At 38.0% G+C, this 21,844-nt stretch overlaps 1 protein-coding gene and 2 pseudogenes across 1 annotated transcript; 1 reads left to right on the top strand and 2 right to left on the bottom strand.

Moving 5' to 3' along the window:
* LOC121432487 overlaps positions 1-6,687 on the bottom strand; it is a 52,045-nt pseudogene extending 45,358 nt beyond the window's left edge.
* LOC121436997 overlaps positions 1-21,844 on the top strand; it is a 207,102-nt pseudogene that overhangs the window by 125,201 nt on the left and 60,057 nt on the right.
* LOC121442033 (olfactory receptor 4C15-like) lies at positions 12,076-13,038 on the bottom strand. Its single transcript, XM_041643475.1, has one exon. The coding sequence runs from the start codon at positions 13,009-13,011 to the stop codon at positions 12,076-12,078; it is 936 nt and encodes a 311-aa protein (XP_041499409.1). The 5' UTR covers positions 13,012-13,038.

Here is a 21,844-nt window from a genome sequence, read left to right on the forward strand (position 1 = left end):
TGCAAGAATTTCTTTCCAGCACTGAGCAACAGAAGCAGGATTAGGTGTTCAAAACAATTCTAAACTACATAGTGTGAGAAAGGTAGGTCTCTATAAACTCAAGGTCAGCCTGGTCTACAAAGCTAGTTGCAGGACAGCCAAAGCTACACATAGAAACCCTGTCTTGAGCAACAAAAATGTATTGATTTAGTTGTCTGTGATGTGCCCAACTATAATTCAGGTACACTGGAGATAAGGTGGCCAAATCACTCTGATTTTCTACAAGATCCTAGTCTATACACTGAGTTCCAAGACAGCCAGAGATTCATAATGAGGCTATTACTTAAGATTAAAAAATAGAAAAGAAAAAAGAACAAATTATTAATAAAAGTAATAAACATTATATTTTTGGTGTGACTAATTTGGAACAGTGATGAAGATATATCCTTGGAGTCCTAACAGGTTTAGATAGATGACAAGGGATATTCACAACTAAGTTAATATAACTAAGTCATGTAATAAAAGCATTGCCATGTCTAAAACCCTCCCCAAACCTCAGTTCCTGTCTCTCATATAAGGTGGTCAGGTAAGGAGTAAATGTTTCTTCAGTAGACACGGTCTCACCTGGAGGAGTCAGTCTTTTTCCCAAGTGAAATTCCCAAGGAAACTCAAACTTCATAGTGTCTATTATTTCACTAGTTGTTAGCCAGAGGGATAAATTTAAATGTATCTTAGAATATCCTTATTCCTGCCAGGCAGACAAGTATTGGGGATTGATAGGGTGGAGATTAAAGAGCTTTACGTTCTCATGGAGAATGCAGAATGGGGGCTGTAGGATACTGTCACTGACTCTAACATGAGTTGCCAAAAAAGTAAACTGGAGGAGATTGAACCACATTAGAGTGGATACAGAGTACAGATAGTGCAAACTTACTTTTTTTTTTTTTTTTTTTTTGGTTTTTCGAGACAGGGTTTCTCTGGTTTTGGAGCCTGTCCTAGAACTAGCTCTTGTAGACCAGGCTGGTCTCGAACTCACAGAGATCCGCCTGCCTCTGCCTCCCGAGTGCTGGGATTAAAGGCATGCACCACCACCCAGTGGTGCCAACTTACTTAAGTGCACCCTATGCCCTGCTTTTTGGCATTTGATCCTTGGGCTTTTGCAAAGCTCCCTCCCTAACAAATCTTTCAACCACAGCTCCATGTAAGTATCTGATTAACTTAGCCTTACAGTGACTTCAGTTCAAGTCTCAGGATCTCCCCACAACCTGAATGTCATCTGGTCACCACCATTCAAAACTCCTAAGTAGAGACTTTGTAGACATCAGGGAAGCACAAAGTGATTCAATCCAGATAAGTCAGACTTCATGCCTGCAAGTTCCTTTTCTCTCCTTCACAGGAGGTAAAAGCTCACGCTCGGGTGCATTGGATATGTGAGATAATTGGATATGTGAGATTGGATATGTGATTGGATAAATAAGACATATTGGATATGTCTTATTTAGACAAAAAGGGGAGATGTAGGGATAAGTCCCGCCCCTTAAGGGGCGTGTTCTCCTCGGGCTAATGTCTGCCTATAAATTTGGTGAGCGTGCTCCGAGCTGTCTGTTCTGCTTTCCTGGTCTCCGTGGGAACGGTGGTTCTGTAAGTCTATTTCTACATTAAAACTATATATATTTTTACAATCTGTCTGCATTAGTTTACGCCGTTACAACTCTTGATAAAGCAAAATTCATGATTTTTCTAATTTCTGGAAAGTCTTGGAGGCAAGAAAGTGATGATATAAATGATGTAATTATAATCTACAAAAATTAATCTAAAAAGGTGAAACAAGTTTATGGTCATGTGCTCCAAGGCTTAGTGATTTATATTATAGCACACCAAGTATTAGTAACACATTTTATCTCAGGCTGTACATCTTAAAAATGTAAAATAACAGTTCTTTTAGACAGTACCATACCATTTTATCCAGTTCTATTTTGGTCAGACTAGTGCAACTACTGTAATTTGGTTTCATACGTTTGGTTCTTTATCCCAATTCTTGATTCCTTACTCTGTGAATGCAAGAAATGGCCTGTCAGATCATGTAGCAATCATCTAAAATTGATTGCCTCACTACCTATTTCTTATGTGAGCTATGGTTTAAGGGGCAAAGCTTTCATGCTCCTTCTTGCCCATACCTCTCTGGGGTATACCTGATCTAAAATTTGTCAGTGAACTCAATTCTTCCATGAGTCCCTCTTTATTTGCAAGTTCACAATAAAATACAGATTAGTTGGAGGACACTCATCTATTTTCCTTCTCACTGACTACTTAAATCCCAACCTTGAAGCAGTTGCAAGAATTTCTTTCCAGCACTGAGCAACAGAAGCAGGATTAGGTGTTCAAAACAATTCTAAACTACATAGTGTGAGAAAGGTAGGTCTCTATAAACTCAAGGTCAGCCTGGTCTACAAAGCTAGTTGCAGGACAGCCAAAGCTACACATAGAAACCCTGTCTTGAGCAACAAAAATGTATTGATTTAGTTGTCTGTGATGTGCCCAACTATAATTCAGGTACACTGGAGATAAGGTGGCCAAATCACTCTGATTTTCTACAAGATCCTAGTCTATACACTGAGTTCCAAGACAGCCAGAGATTCATAATGAGGCTATTACTTAAGATTAAAAAATAGAAAAGAAAAAAGAACAAATTATTAATAAAAGTAATAAACATTATATTTTTGGTGTGACTAATTTGGAACAGTGATGAAGATATATCCTTGGAGTCCTAACAGGTTTAGATAGATGACAAGGGATATTCACAACTAAGTTAATATAACTAAGTCATGTAATAAAAGCATTGCCATGTCTAAAACCCTCCCCAAACCTCAGTTCCTGTCTCTCATATAAGGTGGTCAGGTAAGGAGTAAATGTTTCTTCAGTAGACACGGTCTCACCTGGAGGAGTCAGTCTTTTTCCCAAGTGAAATTCCCAAGGAAACTCAAACTTCATAGTGTCTATTATTTCACTAGTTGTTAGCCAGAGGGATAAATTTAAATGTATCTTAGAATATCCTTATTCCTGCCAGGCAGACAAGTATTGGGGATTGATAGGGTGGAGATTAAAGAGCTTTACGTTCTCATGGAGAATGCAGAATGGGGGCTGTAGGATACTGTCACTGACTCTAACATGAGTTGCCAAAAAAGTAAACTGGAGGAGATTGAACCACATTAGAGTGGATACAGAGTACAGATAGTGCAAACTTACTTTTTTTTTTTTTTTTTTTTTGGTTTTTCGAGACAGGGTTTCTCTGGTTTTGGAGCCTGTCCTAGAACTAGCTCTTGTAGACCAGGCTGGTCTCGAACTCACAGAGATCCGCCTGCCTCTGCCTCCCGAGTGCTGGGATTAAAGGCATGCACCACCACCCAGTGGTGCCAACTTACTTAAGTGCACCCTATGCCCTGCTTTTTGGCATTTGATCCTTGGGCTTTTGCAAAGCTCCCTCCCTAACAAATCTTTCAACCACAGCTCCATGTAAGTATCTGATTAACTTAGCCTTACAGTGACTTCAGTTCAAGTCTCAGGATCTCCCCACAACCTGAATGTCATCTGGTCACCACCATTCAAAACTCCTAAGTAGAGACTTTGTAGACATCAGGGAAGCACAAAGTGATTCAATCCAGATAAGTCAGACTTCATGCCTGCAAGTTCCTTTTCTCTCCTTCACAGGAGGTAAAAGCTCACCCTCGGGTGCATTGGATATGTGAGCTTACAGATTCCAATAGATGCCTATTTACCACATTGGAGACAAACTCATTATAAATATCCATATATTACATATTTATTTGTGTGTTTGTGTATATTAGGATATATACATATCTTGATGTTCCATGCTTCTTCCTGTCACCATAGTTAAATATTTGGTATTTCCTCTTGAAGAACATGAGTTTATAAGTAGAAACAGTATAAAAAGGACATCATAATGCTTGAAAAGATTGTTAACACTGTCAAATTTTTTCTAGAGAAGAAATAGTCTTCTCTAGTAGGTGGAAGAATATTGTTCACTCCTGGCTGCCAAGACTCGAAATAATCACACAGAAACTATATTAATTAATATACTGCTTGGCCTTTTAGAAAAGGATTCATATTAACTAACTCCAACATCTGAAATTAACCCATTCCTATTATTTTGTATTTTACCACAATACTTGTGATTTACCAGTAAGGTTCCAAGACATCTGTCTTCTTCAGCAAATACATGGAGTCTGACCCCACTTTCTTTTCTCCTCCATCTCTGCTTGGAATTCCTGCCTTGCTCTATTCTGGCCTGCCATATGCCCAAAGCAGCTTCTTTATTACACAATGGTAACAAAATACAATCACAGCAAACAGAGGGGAACCCGAAATCATTGTGGAACTGATTATATATCTTTTGGCTAAAGATCTTACCAAATACTTTATAATTAGAAGTCCTCAGTAACTTTTTTGGTAGTCAATGTCTAGTGTAATATACAAAGATTTTAATAGAATGTTGCACACAAAAAGTTTTACTCCTCACGCCAAGCAGTGGTGGCACATGCCTTTAATCCCAGCATTTGGGAGGCAGAGGCAGGCAGATCTCTTTTAGTTCAAGACCAGCCTGATATGCCAAAGCTAGGACCAGGACAGGCTCCAAATCCAAAGAGAAACTCTCAAAAAACCAAAAAAAAAAGTTTTACTTATATATAAAGTACAAAACTTTATCACACTGAATACATTTATAGGGTTTCTCTGCAGTATGATTTTTTCTCATGATTTAGATTATTCTTACATGCAAATGCTTTACCACACTGATTACAGTCAGAGTTTATTTCCCGTGTGTGATCTATTATGCATTTGAAGAGTACTGTGAAGTGCAAAGGCTTCACCACACTCATTACAAGCATAGGGTTCCTGTCCAGCATGTGTTAGTTCATGTCTTTAAAGATAACTATGATAAACAAACCCTTTACCACACTAATTACATACATAATGTTCCACTCTCTCCAATATGGGTTCTTGTAGTAATAAGAGCATCGGGGCTGTGTCCCCAACACCCCGGCTGCCTGCTCGGCTAGCTTATGCCCCGAAATAACAACACACAAACTGTATTCATTTAAACACTGCTTGGCCCTTTAGCTCTAGCCCTTACTGGCTAATTCTGATATCCTGATCAATCCACCTCTAATAATCTGTGTTCACTGGTCTTACCGGGAAGATTCTAGCCTATGTCCATCCTGGGTCGGAGCTTCATGGCCCTGTGTCTGGTACAACAATCTACTTTGTCATTGCCCTCAGCTAAAGGACCTGGTAATCCCATATGTGCACAGATATGTTGTACAAAAAAGGGATTTTTTTCGCTGCCAGAGTAAAATCTGTAATTGTACAAGTACTACATGTATGGGACTAGAAGACCTAATGGGTTCCGCGCATTCTAAGGATCTTAAGACATTAATAACATAACATGAATCTGAAATTAGATTGAATGCAAAAGGGCAGGCCTTAAACACTTCTGTTACAATTGCCAGTTCAACGTGTTGAGGGGCTCCAGGAGAAAATTGATGTATAACAGGCTCCATGGAATCTACCATATAAGCGCCACGACCGGTCTTAGATCCATCTGTAAAAATAACACTGGCTCCTAGAATGGGTTGTAAAGTAGTAAGTAATTTTTGGGAAATATCACTGGGTGTTCCTTAAAGAAAGTCAGCAATGGATGTTTAGGATAATGACAATCTATAGGCCCTGGATAGGAGCAACACAAGATGGCCCAGTCGTCTAAGGTAGCACATAAAATCTTTACTTGATGGTTGGAATAAGGCACTATAATGGTTGTGGGGCCAACCCCAAAATATTGTAGGCACTGCTGAATTCCGGTTAATGCCAAAGTCGCTACAGCAGTAGGATAATGCTCAAGAGATTTAGCTGGAGATATCTTAGGATATATCCAAAACAATGGCCCACTCTGCCATAAGAGTCCTGTGGGCTGGTAATATGAGGGAAGAATGCATAAAGCAATATCTTGACCCTCTTGTATCCTTTGTGGGAATGTGTCTTGTAACCTGTTTTCCACCTTTTTTAATGCTTCTCGTGCCTCAGTAGTCAAGTGCCTTGGAGAATCCAAAGCAGAGTCTCCATTTAAAACACTATACAGGGGCTTTAACTCGTAGTTTGGTAACTTCAAATAACATCTAATCCAATTTATATCACAGTTTTTGAAAATCATTTAGTGTCTTTAAACTATCTTTCCTTAACTCTATTTTTTGAGGGATAATCTGTTTCTCACAAACTCTTACTTATAAATAGTTAACAATTTTATCCTTTTGTACCTTTTTCAGGGGCTACATGCAGCCCTCTCCTTTCAAGTAGCTTAATAAGCTCCACATAGGTCTGATCTAACATTCGTTCATTCTTGGCAGCCAGCAATATATCGTCCATATAATGAACGCATCTTAGAGTGGGAATTTTTTCTCTCAGGGGTGCAATAGCCCCCGCCCACATACAGCTGACACATTGGAGCACTATTGGCCATTCCCTGTGGCAAGACAACCTACTCATATCTTTTGTCTGGTTCTTCATGACAAAGAGACGGAACTGTAAAGGCAAATCTCTCACTGTCTTTATCAAACAAAAGGATGGAGAAAATCTTTTATATCTATCACAATAATAGGCCAGGAGGCAGGCAAAAAGCATAGTAATGGCAACCCACATTGCACCGGTCCCATGACTTGCATTTGATTATTAACAGCTCGCAAATCATGTAATAGGCGCCACTTTCCTGATTTTTTCCTGATTACAAAAATAGGTGTGTTCCAGGGGGAAATGGATGGTTTAATATAACCCAGAGTTAACTGTTCCATTATTAAATCATTGGCAGCCATGAGCTTCTCAGAGGAAAGAGGCCACTGAAGAACCCACACTGGCTCCTCTGTTTTCCAAGTAATGGGAATTCCTTCCCCAGCGGCCCCAAAGAAAAACCCATCCCTTGTCTGGGTTTTCTTAGTACTGCCACTATCAGATCTTTCTGTCCTTTAAATACCTGCCCAGTCCAAAATTCGGATGGCAGCCCATATTTTTCATAATGGTTTGAGCCTTTTCTGAATATTCATTACTTCATTTAAAACCCATAGATTTCATGAGATCTCTTCCCCATAATGATACTGGGAGTTCAAGAACATAAGGTTGAATTACTCCGGAGTGGCCCTCTGTATCTTGCAAATTTAATAAGTTAGCACTAATATTAGGGGCACCTGCATATCCTAATCCTTGTAAGGTGCATGATGAGGTCTGCATAGGCCATCCTTCTGGCCAATCTTTACTGGCTATGATACTTTTATCCGCCCCTGTATCCAAAAGGCATATGATCTTGACTCCATTAACAGTTAGTTGTAAAATAGGCCTTTGGTCCAAATCCAAGGATAAAAATGTTAAGTCTGTACCTGATGAACCAAATCCCTTATCTCCTCTTTCAATGTCTTTAGCTGGATGTTTTTCATGTAGACTAGGCAAAATAACATGTTGAGCTATCCTACCACCTGGGGAAATTGCGGTAATACTTTTAGGCAACTCAACCATGATTTTAGCAATGCCTGTATAGTCTGGATCAATTATCCCAGGATGGACACGTAATCCTCTTAGTGTAATAGATGATCTTCCTAGTAATAATCCCACTGTACCAGGTTGAAGAGGACCCTGAAAATCAGAGTCTACTGTCTGAACTCCCATTTGGGGGGTTAATACGAGTCTGGTGGTGGCATGAAGGTCCAATCCTGCTGAACCTGCAGTAGCTTGCCACGGTCCTTGGGGTGTCTGAAGGTTGGCCACTGCTCGTGACTCCCTTCTCTGCTCTGATCCTCCATTGCCCCATATATTTGGGGGCCCTGAGACTGGGAGCCCAGCCGTCCATTTTTTTGGCATAGTAACATTTACTAGAGGTTGTCCTTTAATATCTTTTAATGACCTACACCCAATCGCCCAATGCCATCTGGGGCATAGTCCTGGAATTGGGCGTTGACCATTTCCAGGTTCCTGGGCATGTCCCTGCTGACTGCTTCCTCCTTGAGGGCAGTTACACCTTATATGGCCTGCCTTGCCACATCGAAAGCAAGTTCCCATATTGTTCCCATTTTTACTTAGCCGAAGTACAGCAGCAGCTAGCCCAGAATTGGTTAACGGGCCTCCTAGCTCTCTACATGCTCTCATCCAATATTCCAACACCCTGCTCTTATATGAAGTGATAGCTGCCCTACATTCCTTAGTACATTGCTCAAACACTAACTGTTTAATTAATGGCATGGCAGTGTCAGGGTCATCAAATATGTTTCCTGCCGCATCTACCACCCTGGCCACAAAATCAGGAAAAGGCTCTGTAGGTCCTTGGATAATCTTTGTTAGATTACCCCTTACTTCCCCTCTATTTGGCAGAGATTTCCAGGCTCGAGTAGCAAGATTGTTAATTTGCTCATACACCTGAGGAGGATATCCATTTTGTTGATTGGCAAATCTACCTTGTCCAAGTAGCATGTCTGAATCCCAGACTGCCTGAGCTCCTCCAGCTGCCAAATTTATTGCAGCCTGTGCATTGGCAAATTCAATTAAAAAAGCTTTCCAATCCAAATATTGACCAGGGGATAAGCAAGCCTTTGCAAGGTTCATCCAGTCAGATGGGGTCATAGCGTATCTATGTAAAGCCTCCATGTAAGCCACCGTAAAAGAGGCTGAAATTCCACAGGTCCTGACAGACTCGACCAATATTTTGATAACCCTGAAATCTAACAGCTCATGATATCTGTTACCTTGTTGATCTTGAAATACTGGGAAAGCAGTCATCATTCTAACTACTTTCTGGGTCATCATTTCCGTTCTGACCTCCTTCCATACTCCAGGACTGAAAGAAATCCCTCCTTCTGCTCCCTTTACCTCAGGATACAGAGGGGGCCCGAAGGAGTTACACTCCTCCTTGTACTTTCGAGTTGTTTTGCTTCTGTTTCTCCCTTTCTTTCCTCTTGATCTTTATCCTGTCTAGAGATGTACGGATAGATTCTAGGGGGACCACATAAAAGCTCTCCTCTTCCTCATCGTCATCATCATCAGACTGAGTGAGTGGAAATATCTGACTCCTCCAGTTCTGACAGACTAGGATATAATCCTGTTTTTCCTTTTCCTGGGTCCCTTTTTCTCGTACCTTTACCTGACCCAGCATCAAACATAGCCTTTTCAGAGCCCGCTCTCTCAGATCTTTTCTTCTCTGTTGGATCTCTAAGGTGGCCTGGCTATTCTCTATTGTTTCACTATACCTTTGGTCTTTCAAGCAATGCCACACTAGCTTCCAAACTTATCTGACTCCTTTCTTAAGGGCTAAACAAAATGGGTGTGAAGGTGAAGCGCCCATCTGAACAAATGTTAGATTCATACAATCTCACTTTTAACCAGTCCACTCTTGTCACAGTTCTACTACCTTGCTCTCCCTTTTTCTATCGGTGAGAGCAGAAAACCCGCCTTTGTCACGATTCCTCAATCTTACCTGAGGATATGCCAGTGCACCCCCTGACTGCAGCAAGTTCTGGGCTCCATGGAGAGAGGTTTGGAGGTTCCCCATACGGGCCACCACTTGTCGTGCCCGCCTCGACCAGCAAGGAAGACACAACACCGGAGCTCTTCTTGCAGCAGTTTTTTTTTTTATTGCGAAAAGAAGAAAAAAAAACATAAACAAAAAACAAGTTTCCACCTCCTCCCAGCCTCCCATTTCCCTTCCCCTCCTCCCACCCTTCTCCCCCTCCTCCCACCCTTCTCCCCCTCAGCCCACTCCTCTCCCCCTCCCTCTCCAGTCCACAGAGCAGTCCGGGTTCAGGATCTTTTTCACAGCAATCTTTCTCCTTCTCTTTCTCTCTCTCTCTCTCTCTCTCTCTCTCTCTCTCTCTCTCTCTCTCTCTAGGCAAACCTCTCCCAGCCCTTAAAAAGGCACGGGATGCCAACCCTGGATTGCCATGTGGGCACTGCCCATAGGTTCACGCATATGCAAGCAGCTGAAAATCATTGCATGATAATAGCATGAGTCAGGCCTTAGCCATATCAGGAGTTGATTATCACAGAGAGCACTCGCTTTCAGGATCGTGGAGGGCGGGAGCCAGCACCAGCAGGTGTGGCTCCACGCAGCTCTGTACACGTTGCCATCAGGTGTGGCTCCATGCAGCTCTGTACACGTTGCCATCAGGTGTGGCTCCATGCAGCTCTCTACAAATAGGTGTGAAGAATTGTGTGAGGTGAAATTTAGAGCAATTTAGAAGAGAAATATGATGAAACACATTACATGTGTACATTAAAATATTATACTATGACCTTTTATATTATACTGTTAGGAAACCCTGAAAAAGGTGAAGGAAAGGTACACCAGTGTGCCCATGGTTTATTACAAACTTCTGAGTCTGTTGAAATGTATATGCTTTCTACAGATAATGGTTTAAAACTTAATTCGTTTGAACTTCATAATGCAACAATAAATGAAATAATTTCTGCCTTTTCCTTACATATTCTTAGAAATTTTGTGCAGTATTTGGTACAAATCAAATCAAAAATGATGATAACATTGTGCCCACAGAAGAGCAACTATAATGTGATAACAATGCATATGATGGAATTTTAATATACCACAGATATGGCTACCCACAACAGAGTCCCCTGTTCATGATGGAGGAGGAATTCAAGGGCTTGAAATTAGCCACATGCTGGCCATGGGCCATGACTGCGAAAACTCAAAGTACTAAGGAAAATATAAAATAATTTAGTACCTCTTTTAAAGTATGGCTTTAGTAATATTGGTATGGTAGGAGAGTTTGAACTGTAACATAATGCAAACTTAGATGAATTAATTTAAGGATATATAGGTACAATTTATTTTTTTTTCTATTTTTCATAAGACTGGCTGTTTCTCTTTCAGAGGCTGACATAGAAGTCTTTATGTTGATCAGAATGGTTACAAACTCATAGGTAATCTCCTGCCTCTACCTTCCAAGTGCTAAGATTACAATAAGCAGATATGTGGAAACTGGAATGGTTTCTTTATTGATAACTTCAAATAAAATTGTTTTTAGTTTATATATAAAAGTCAAGAAGAATCAGGTGGTGGTGCACATGCCTTTAATCACTCAGGAGGCAGAGGCAGGTGGATCTCTGTGAGTTGGAGGCAAGCCTGGTCTACAAGAGCTACAGAGAAATCCTGTCTCGAAAGAACAACAAAAAAAGTCAAGAAGATTAAAGTCAGTGTATTAATTGAAATACAATCCTCTTTTGAGAACTATTTTACTCTATGGTGTGCTAATGTTTTATGGCATCGTAGGGGTCAGAAAGAGTCAACCTACTACATCTGCAGTTGATCTTAGCAGGTTTAGTTCTGTGGAATCTCTAGAATTCTTTTTAGAATCCTTTTGGGTTATTTTTCTAAGAGATGATTATCTATAATTCTGGTGTCCTCCCATTTCTTTTCCCAGGGCTGATTGGCAGAAGACATCTCTCAACCCAAGGAGAAACTATGTCCCGGTAGAAATGAACTAATCCAAGGATTATCTCTCAAGATATCAAGACATGATTCAAATTCTTTAATAAATGGCAAGAGAGTCCCATTAAATATTGAAGTCACGAGAAACAGGGGACATATAGAATTTATGTGAAGATTTTCTTTCTATCCTTTCCAAATTATAGCTCTTATTGAGATCACTAATATAAATTAAAATTTCTTTGTACTGAAAATAGGTTTAATAAGATTTCATTAGAATGTATATAAAATTTTGAATTTCCTGCAGACTTTTTAAAAGTATGGAGTTAATAGCCACTATTGTAGCTGGCGATTTGATTGTTTTCATTTTTATTAGTAGATTTTAAATATAAAATTCAATTCTCTTTAATTTATACGCATGAACATTGAGTTTCCAACTCAGTGGGCATGCTTGATATAAAAGGGAAAACAGCTTTCTCTAACACCCAAAATAATGGCAGTTCAGGAGAATTGCATTAATTCTCTATAAGTAATAAACATACTGTGGTTTGTGTGCAATAATTTTGACTTCTTTATTATTAATACAAATTTTGTTAAAATAAAACATTTTATTTTTCATCAAAATGAACTATCAATTTCTTCCACACTTTCCTTAGGGCATTCTTCATGTCCTTATTTCTAAAAATATAAATCATTGGATTAAGTAATAGGGATAGCATGGTATAAAATATTGCTACCACTTTGTCAAAGGAGAAAGAAGTAGGAGTCCTTACATATGTAAATATGCATGGGATAAAGAACAAGACCACTACAGCAATGTGGGACCCACAAGTAGACAGAGCTTTCCATTGTCCTTCAGAACTGTGGGATTTTAGTGAAAGCAAGATAAAACCATGGGAAAAAAGCAACAAGGAAAAGATTATGATGCAGATAAACCCACTGTTGGCAGCCAACAAAAGTCCATAGATGTGGGTGTCAATGCAGGCAAGCTCCAGCAATGGGAATAAATCACATATGAAATGATCAATGACATTGGGTCCACAGAATGGCAGCTGCAAAGTGAAGATAATTTGTATAATGGAATGTAAGAAGCCTCCTGCCCAGGCCACTGCCACCAGAATGCCACAGAATCTCCGAGTCATAATAGAAGAGTAGTGTAAAGGCATACAAATGGCTAAAAAGCGATCATAGGCCATGGCTGTCAGAACAATCACCTCAGCCCCACCAAAGAAGTGTTCGAAAAAAAGTTGTATCATGCATCCTTCAAAGGAGATGGTTTTTCTCTCATAGACACAATCTACAATCATCTTGGGTATCATGGCAGAGGAGAGGCTTGCATCCAGTAAGGACAGGAAAGCCAGAAAGAAATACATGGGGGAGCCCAGCAGTGTAGGGCTGCAAACAATGGTCACCACAATCGTCATGTTGCCACCGATAGTTGCAATGTAGACAAATAAACATATAATTAATATCAATTTTTGAACATTTGGGTTCTGTGATAGTCCCAGGAAGACAAATTCAGTTCCAAAACTCTGGTTTTTCATTGTTTCCAAGGAGAAGATGAATGTCCAATTGAGAGCATGTAATTTGGTAATGATAAATACTTTTGTCAATCCAATTTATGACTTTGAGATCAACAAAGACTTAATACAGATAGATGCAAAATTACATTGAGTGTTTGATTTCACTGAGAAACAACCCCCCCAAAAAAATACAAAAAAATTTACATAGTAGTAGTAGAAGATCAATCAGATTGAGGTAGAGATTCATTATAGAGTATTTAAAACCTAGAGGTCTGCACACATAGAAATGGAAAAAGAAACATGTGTAGAAGATTTTCCATTCATTTCCACTTGTCCACACAAATGAAAATGCTTATGCGCTTGAACTCATTAATTACATGTAGCAATAGAGAATCATATATTTATGACAATATGGACATGTTTATAACTTTTGTTAAAAATGTAAAAACATAATATTGTTTACTTTAGATATAAAAAATAATCTATGTTTATAAATTACACTTTCAGTTAATAGAAATCATTTAAACTATAAATAAAACTAAGAAACATGCAAAATGTACAATAGTTTCTGTCTTCAATTCTATGATTAATTTCTCTTGGGTATTTAACTATGAATTCTAAAACTATTTACAACTATCACCAAGTAACAGTAGGATAAAACAAACTTCAAATGATCATGACATCAGCCATTTCCTATGTATCTTCAAGGAAAGTATGCCAGTACATGAATCAGGGTCTGGCTACTCCAGCCTAAGGAGAAAACAGAAAGCAAATAGCGAAAATGAGTCAGAAAACCAGCTACTGACTCTCCCAAGCATAACCAATACAGGATTTGCTATTTGTTTTTTGGCTTGGAGCACATTACTTAAGGTTCTCAAAGTTCTCAAAACTTGGAGTGACATTTCTGTGTTTGAACTTGATAAAAATGGGACTGGGACAGTGAAAAAAAAGACAAAGCTTGTGTTAATTGAATTATTCTTATTGCCTATTGTCTTAACAAGTATAGTGAATTAAGATTATGCAAGGTAAAAGTTAGCATTAATATATTTAGTTGCTACTATCAGAAATCTAATAATGACAGCTTTTTCATGTAACAGACATTTTCCCCAAACAAACTAAGCTACCTCTATATCTTCTGACATAAAATAGGGACAGGAACACAGATCAAGCTCAGAGACTCGTGAAAGTCTACCAGACAGTTATGTAATCACATTTTACAAAACATGCCTCAATGATCATAGACAAAATTGATATCAGCATTATTTTAACCAGCATCTACATAGAAAATAAAAATTTCATTAGCATAAAAACCTGCCCTTTAAAAATTATGCAACCTTCAATTGTAACACAAATTGCAACAAAAACATTTTTTTCATTAAACTATTTTATAAAGAATATGAATAATGGTTTTGAATATATAATCATGTTTGGAAACTTTCTATTAAATATCTCAGCTCTATACACTTACTATAAAGGTGAAATGAATTAGAGAAACAACATAATGCAAGATAATGCATTACGTAGATTAGTAAAATGGAGAGTACCTAAAATTTGCATAGGAGACATTTATATGAATCAAACATTTATTCCTTTTCCACTTAGGTAAGAATGTTCTTTTACACAACAACCTGGGAACTCTGACCCCTGACCCCTGCAGATTTCAGTACCTTCTCTCAGCTTTAGCTGATACTCTGATGATTGCCCCAAATGCTTCAATTGTCATAATATTGATATTTCTTGAATGAGAAGGACTCTGACACCATCTCTGTTTTCCACTGATGTTCATTCTAGAGGGTACATGAACGCTCTCCTGGTTTCTTTCTAATTCATCTGATTTAAAGGAGACACTAATCCATGGCCAGCACCAACATAGCACATGGTTCCAGATGCTCAATTTTCCTGAACATTCTAAGGCAGGAGCCTAACATTATTTACAAACATCAAATGAACACATTTAACTCAGAATACTCCACTATCTAACTTGTAACATTTTTCTTACCTTAATGTCTCTTCTTATGAAGTTGTCCTGTGTGTGATTATGGACATGGTAAATTCTGTGTTGTATATTAGTAAGTAGAAGGAGGACAGCATTCCATGATTCTGCATAGGATTCTGGATATATTCTCTGAAAATTAACTATTTAATCTTAAAATTGAGGAAGTGTCAGAGGATTAAAATGTGTTAAAAAAATAATTCCGTTGCAGTAAAAAAGTAAATTATATGCTTGTTGCATTTCTGAGTTGAATTTCATTCACAGATAAAATCTCAATATAATATTAATTTCATTAAACCTATAAGAATGGCAGCTTTGCCTCCTACTTCAAGATTCTTATTAGTTTTTAAAGGCTTCAGTATTTATTGGATATTTATTATACATCAAGTCCTGTCCTACAGGTTTCATAGATGTTGTTTTACCTGCTTCTCCCATCCTTGATCATAGCAAACACAGTTTACACACTAGAGCCTCTGATAATAAAATAAAATAATTATAAATCTCACTCATGTTAATCAATCCATTAACAGTTCTAGTGATGTCACTGTCCTGTTTTATATGGAGTAGGTTTACTCGGTATCTGGTCAAACTCTAAACCTATTTCTAATCTGTTTTCTTATCTAGGACAAAGTACAGGGATATCTTCTGCAAACCACTGCCCCTCACATTCTCTCTGCAACAGGTTATCAAGGAGAAATAAAAGAAGCTGAATTTTCTTTCTTTATTTGCAAACAGAATTTAAAGAGTTTTCCATGTGATTCAAGAACATGTAGCCCCACCCATCCCAGAGCTTGGAAACTTTCCATTATTGTGACCTCTAAGACATAATTTTGAGAGCTGTTATTTTCTCACTTGTTTATGAATTTCTATGTCCTCAAAGAATTACAGTGTTTTTTCTCCTTTGGACTTCTCCATTATTTAGTTTGAAGATGCTTCCCAATATTATTTGATTGCTGAGAAAAGATTGCACTCATCCACAAAAGAAGCATGATTATTTCTGGTACATTTGCATATTCATCAAAGAATAATATGTCTATTTACACACAGAAATATTTATTAGTTACTCAGAATGTTATGTTTTTCTCTCAGAAACTTATTTGGAGATTCTATGAATTTAAAACTAAATGCAAAATTTTGGCAATTAAATTTTTATAAAGTTGAGGGCATGAAGCTAGCCACTGTCATGTTAGTGAAAAACAACAATGTTGATGGAGGCTACTCATTCATTGGCAGCTGCTCAGACCCAAAATAATCACACAGAAACTATATTTTTGCAATAATGTTTGGCCAGTAGCTTAAGCATATTTCTAGGTCGTTCTAATATCCTAAACTAACCTATCTCCATTAAGCTGTGAATAACCACAAGGTCGTGCTCTATTGGCAAAGTTTCAGAGTCTGTCTCCTGCATCAGCAGCTACATGGCAACTGACTGACTCTGCCTTCTTTGTCCCAGAATTCAGTTCAGTTTTCCTACCTAGCTCTACTCTGCCCTATCACAGGCCAAAACAGATTCTTTATTCAATAACCAGTAAAAGCAGCACATATACAGAAGAACCTCTCACACCAAAGGACAGACATGAGAGAAGCTAGCAATAAATCTGACACTAGAGAAATTCCCAGGAACCCTCAAGGATGAACCCAGCTAAATCCCTAAGCAATAGAGGAGAGAGCGCCCAAACTGGCCTTAACCTGTTGTCAGATTGATGAATATCTTAAAAGTCATCATAGAACCTTCATCAAGTAACTGATGGAAACAGGCAGAGACCCACAGCAGAGTACTGGGCTGAAACTCAAAATCCAGTTGAAGAGTGGGAGTAGTGAGAATATGAGCAAAGAGATCAAAACCATGATGGGTACACCGACTGAAACAGTTTACCTGAGCTAATGGGAACTCAGCACCTTCTGCCAGACAGGGAAGCAACCAGCATAGGATCAAACTAGACCCTCTGAATGAGAGTGACATTTGTATGACTGGGCAGACTGCACAATTTATGGCAGTGGCACCAAGATTTATCCTTCCTGCTTACACTGGCTTTTTGGAACCCATTCTCTTTGGATGGATACCTTGCTCAGCCTAGGTATTGTATGGAGGACCTTGGACATTCTCCATAGCAATGTGCCTTACCCAGTCTGAGACCTGTATGGGGTTGTGTTGGGGGAAATGTGAAGGAAATCAGAAGAGGGGAGGGAGTGAGAACTGGGATTGTTATATAAAATGAAAAAAGTTTGTTTTCTTATTTAAATATAACATTTCATAAAAAGCAAAATGAAAATATGGTACATTTACCCAATGAAATATTATTTGTTCATTAAAAAATTATATCATACATTTCAGCAAAATGGATGGCACTAAACAAAAGTTTCCTTGAGGCGGTGTCCCAGATGCAGAAAACAATTATGGTATATATTTACCTATATGTAGATAATAGCTATTAAGTAAATAATATCCAAACTGTATTCTAGAGAACCACAGAGGATAGGTATATATAGTAACAGAATATATTGTACAGATATAGATCTTATTAGCAAAGGTAATTTGAGTAGATAATTATGGATGGATGAAAATAACTGGAATGGGAGGATCAATTGGGAAGGAGAGAGGATATGGGGATAGAGAACTAAACTTAAGGACTATATGAGGGTTGGTGTGGAAACCTAATATAGTAGAGGCTTTTTAAAATATATCCATATATGAAGGCAATCTAAATACAATTGCCAAATAAAGGGAGACAAAGTCCCAACTCTACAGTTCTCTTGCCATCAAATGAAGCTTCCAGAACTGTGATAAGATTACATCTAACTGAGTTGTTGTTCAAAGGGGTTTATGGAGAATATTCAAACAACTGAGGCAATTGCCAAGATAACAGATTTCTGTCTGCAAATTGACAGAATGGCCCATTACTGAGGACATTTTCAAAACTCATTTGTAACAGGAAGGCCGCTTGTTTTTCCTGGCTGCCCAGGACTGAAATAACCACACAGAAATTGAATTAATTAAATTACTGCTTGGCCCATGAGCTCTAACTTCTTATTGGCTAACTCTTATATTAATTTAATCCATTTCTATTAATCTGTGTTTTGCCACGTAGCAGTGGCTAACTGGAGGAAATTTACTAGGGAAAATTCCCAGCAACTATCTCCAGCAGATCCGTGCCATCTCTCTGGCTCTGTCTTCTTCCCAGCATTCTATTTAATTTCGCCACCTACCTAAGTTGTTCACTGTCAAGGGCCCAAAGCAGTTTCTTTATTAACCAATGAAAGTAAGACAAAGACAGAAGGACCTCATATACCATGCATTGAACATAGATTTGTCTATCTGGTACTTATAAAAAGCCTTTACTCCTACATTCTAGACTTCATAAAGTACAGTCTTTGGTACAGGAAGGTACTCTGCTTGCTACCAAAAGAAAGACAAACACCAAACCAGCCACAAACCCTTTGATCTATAATGATGTCCTACCTGAAAAATATGCTGAGACAATATTGCCACACAGCTTGTGGGGATAACCATCCAGTAACTGATTTGACTTATGATCTACTCAATCAAGTGGAACCAATACCCAACATTGTTTGCGACCAAAAACATGATACTAGATAGTCCATGTATCTAGGGTCAACCCAAATAGTACTGGTCTAAAAAAGAGGAGAAATGATAAAATAATTGATCAAAATGCTATTCTACTATATTTATAGATCAGTGCCGTATTCATCCATAGTCAGTGGTGCTTCCTCCTGTAGCATATGGGAACAAGTATAGAGACCCTCAGTATGACATTATATAGACTGTGAGATATCTGTGAGCACTCATGCCCAAACTTGTCATCTCCATCAAATTCTTTCCCTCATAACTGAGAGAACACTGTGGAAGAAGAGGCATAAAGAATGTTAAGAACCAGAGGTGGAGGAGGATGTAGGAGACTGTTATATCTTTTCCAGGCTCCCAGACCCAAAATAATTACACAGAAACTATATTAAGTAAAACACTACTTTACCTATTAGCTCAGGTTTTTTATTAACTAGTTCTTATATTGTAAATCGACCCATTTCTATTATTTTATATTTTACCACAATGCTCATGGTTTAATGTTAAGGTTTTGGTAGGAGCACACCTTTCCCCTTCAGTGTCTACATGGTGTCTCTCTGACTCTGCCTTCTTTTCTCCTTTATCTTTGCTTGGAATTCCCACGTTGCTCTATTCTGGGCTGCGATAAGCCCAAAGCAATTTCTTCATTAACCAATGAAAATAAAACATATTCACAGGATATAGAGGGGAATCCCCTATCGCTTCCCTTTTTCTGTCTAAATACAAAGGGAGGTTTTAACTTTAAGATTACATACAATAAAACTGTTATCAAGTTATCAAGAAAGAATTATAGTTACAATATTTATTCCACATACATTTGGCAAATTAAGGAAGATACTTTATCATCTATCCTATTTTTGTGAATCTAAAGTTTTATTTCTAATCTATATTTTATAATTATAACCATATTTCTTCAACACCTTAAAAGACTCCAGAAGGATATAATAATACATAAGTAAATAGGAAGCACACTGTAAGCAACTTCTAAAACTCTATAATTGACCAAGTCATCTTGCTGCCTGGAGGGTCACCCAAAGTTCCTCTGTACTATTGGACATCCATCTTCAGCCTTCAGGCCCGTAATATCAGACAAACTTTTCATGAAGAAGGAAGTTTCACAGACAGTTCTTCCTGTATTGGCAACATGTCAGTCACTTTCTTATGTGTCCTGCAGAATATCTAGCATAAATTTTAATGAAAGACTGTTTTACGTTTAGACAAGTTCAGCAGTCATTTGTCTATGGGATCTGAATGCCCAGTTCATACAACATACCACTAAGCAATCCAGGTTCCATAGCAGTTTCTTGCCTACATGGCTAACAGGCTACATAAGGAGCCTTTTCAATGACCATCATCCTCTTGATGTAGATTGGTGATGACAGGAGCATCTGAACATCATTGTTATAAAAAGTACTAAGTTCTTAAAACATTTTGAATGCCAGATTCTGTTAGTCTTTCGAACGTTTGAGGAATACATACTCATCTGAAATATATCTCTGTACGTCAAGAAAATGTCACTAACATGACTACAAGCTAGACTATTATAGATTACTATCTATTTACTTATATTTTCTTAATATATACTATATTTTTAAATGAACTTCACAAACACAATACCTCAATCAAAAATAAATATTCAAATATTAAAATTGACTTTAAATTTGTATCAATAAACCAAGATTCATACCAATGCAAAGTATTCATCTCTATATCATAAACCCTTTAAATTTAAACAAAAATTTCTAAACAATCATTTTGGGAATCTAGGTGTAGTTCTCTAAACTTTTACATTTTGATTGGCAGTGCTGTTATTCATGTTTTATGGGGTATCCTGTGTGCTAAATCATCTCAGTGAGCAGTCCTGAAGCTGCCATGGATGTTGGCCCATCTATGCCATTGTTTCATGGGGTCTTGTTTGATCAAGCCATATTAGACAGTAAGGAAGCCACAGCTTTCTATCCTCTGTGGAAACAAAAGCAGTGCTCTTTTCCAAAGCAACATCTCCTTAGACCTAAATTTTAAAGTCAAGAAACCTTTAATATATTGGGTTAGCTTAGTAGTCTGTACAATGAAATCTCTCTTTACTTTGCTAATCCAATTAAAAAAAATTCAAAGAAAACAGTAATATACATAATCCAGGCTCACTGCATATATTCCATCTTTATGTGGCTTATTTTTATTACTCTATTACTTTACCTGCATGTTTAATATTTATTTTTTATCTTTGCTCTTTTAATCTATGACTGTCTGTTCTCTTTTATATTATAACTCTCTATACTCATTTTCTCTCTATCTAAGCCTATATACATTTATCCAACACTGTGAATCATTCAGAAGTCTTTTCAATCTGAATCTGTCTTTATTGTGTGTGTATCTGTAATTATTTTCTGATCAGGAGCTTCTTTTTTTTTAATGCTGAGTGGTCATGGCTAGGATCAAGTAAGTGTCCCTGCCTTTTGGCTCTGCCCAGTCCAACATGGCAGAATCATGTTCAGTACCTCTGAGAGCCATGCATACCACCTTAGCTCCAGGGAGGCAATGGGTCTGTCACCATTAAGGAATTTACAACACACTGCTAACAGACCCCATTTAAGTGCTTGTTCTTCTGGAAGAGCCAAAGTAATTCTGGCAACTAGCACAAATCAGGAAGTCATACCTAAAGAAGCCATGAAGCCTTTGTGGCCAATTCTGAGTCAGGAAGCCCTCTCTTAAAGGAGATGTGGTGCCCCTGCTGGCTGCCAACAATCAGAGACAATCAAAAAATATGTGTCTACCAAGAAGGTGTACTAAAGTCTGTTTTTTTCCTCCAGAATTACTTTTCAAGCTCTCTCACATTTTATGTGGATATAGTCTGCCAAATGCTATGTGCCTGTAAGCTAAAGATAGGTGCCCCCATGTTTCAGAAGAACGTTGGGTGACTGTCCAGGCAATGAGACACCTCTATCAATTCTAGAGTTTTAGAAGTTGCTTGCAATGCACTTCCTGTTTACTTAGGTAATAATATTTCCTTCTGGAGTCTTTGATGGAGTTTGAGAGTGATAGCTATAGTTTTCCTTTGTTATGATATATGATGAAGTAGGAATATATTAATATTGCAACTATAAATGTTGCTTCATACCTGTATTGTTATATGTAATATTACTATGTTAAAGTTAAAACCTTCTTTTTTATTTAGACAGAAAAAGGGAGGTGGTGTGGGATTCCACTCTGTATACCATTGGCTAATAAAGAAGCTGCTTTTGGCCAATGACTTAACAGAATACAGTCAGGCTGGAGAA

Source organism: Microtus oregoni, unplaced genomic scaffold (assembly GCF_018167655.1).
Source record: "Microtus oregoni isolate MIOR12 unplaced genomic scaffold, Mior012 000002F_ref0000024, whole genome shotgun sequence".
Taxonomy (NCBI): Eukaryota; Metazoa; Chordata; class Mammalia; order Rodentia; family Cricetidae; genus Microtus; species Microtus oregoni.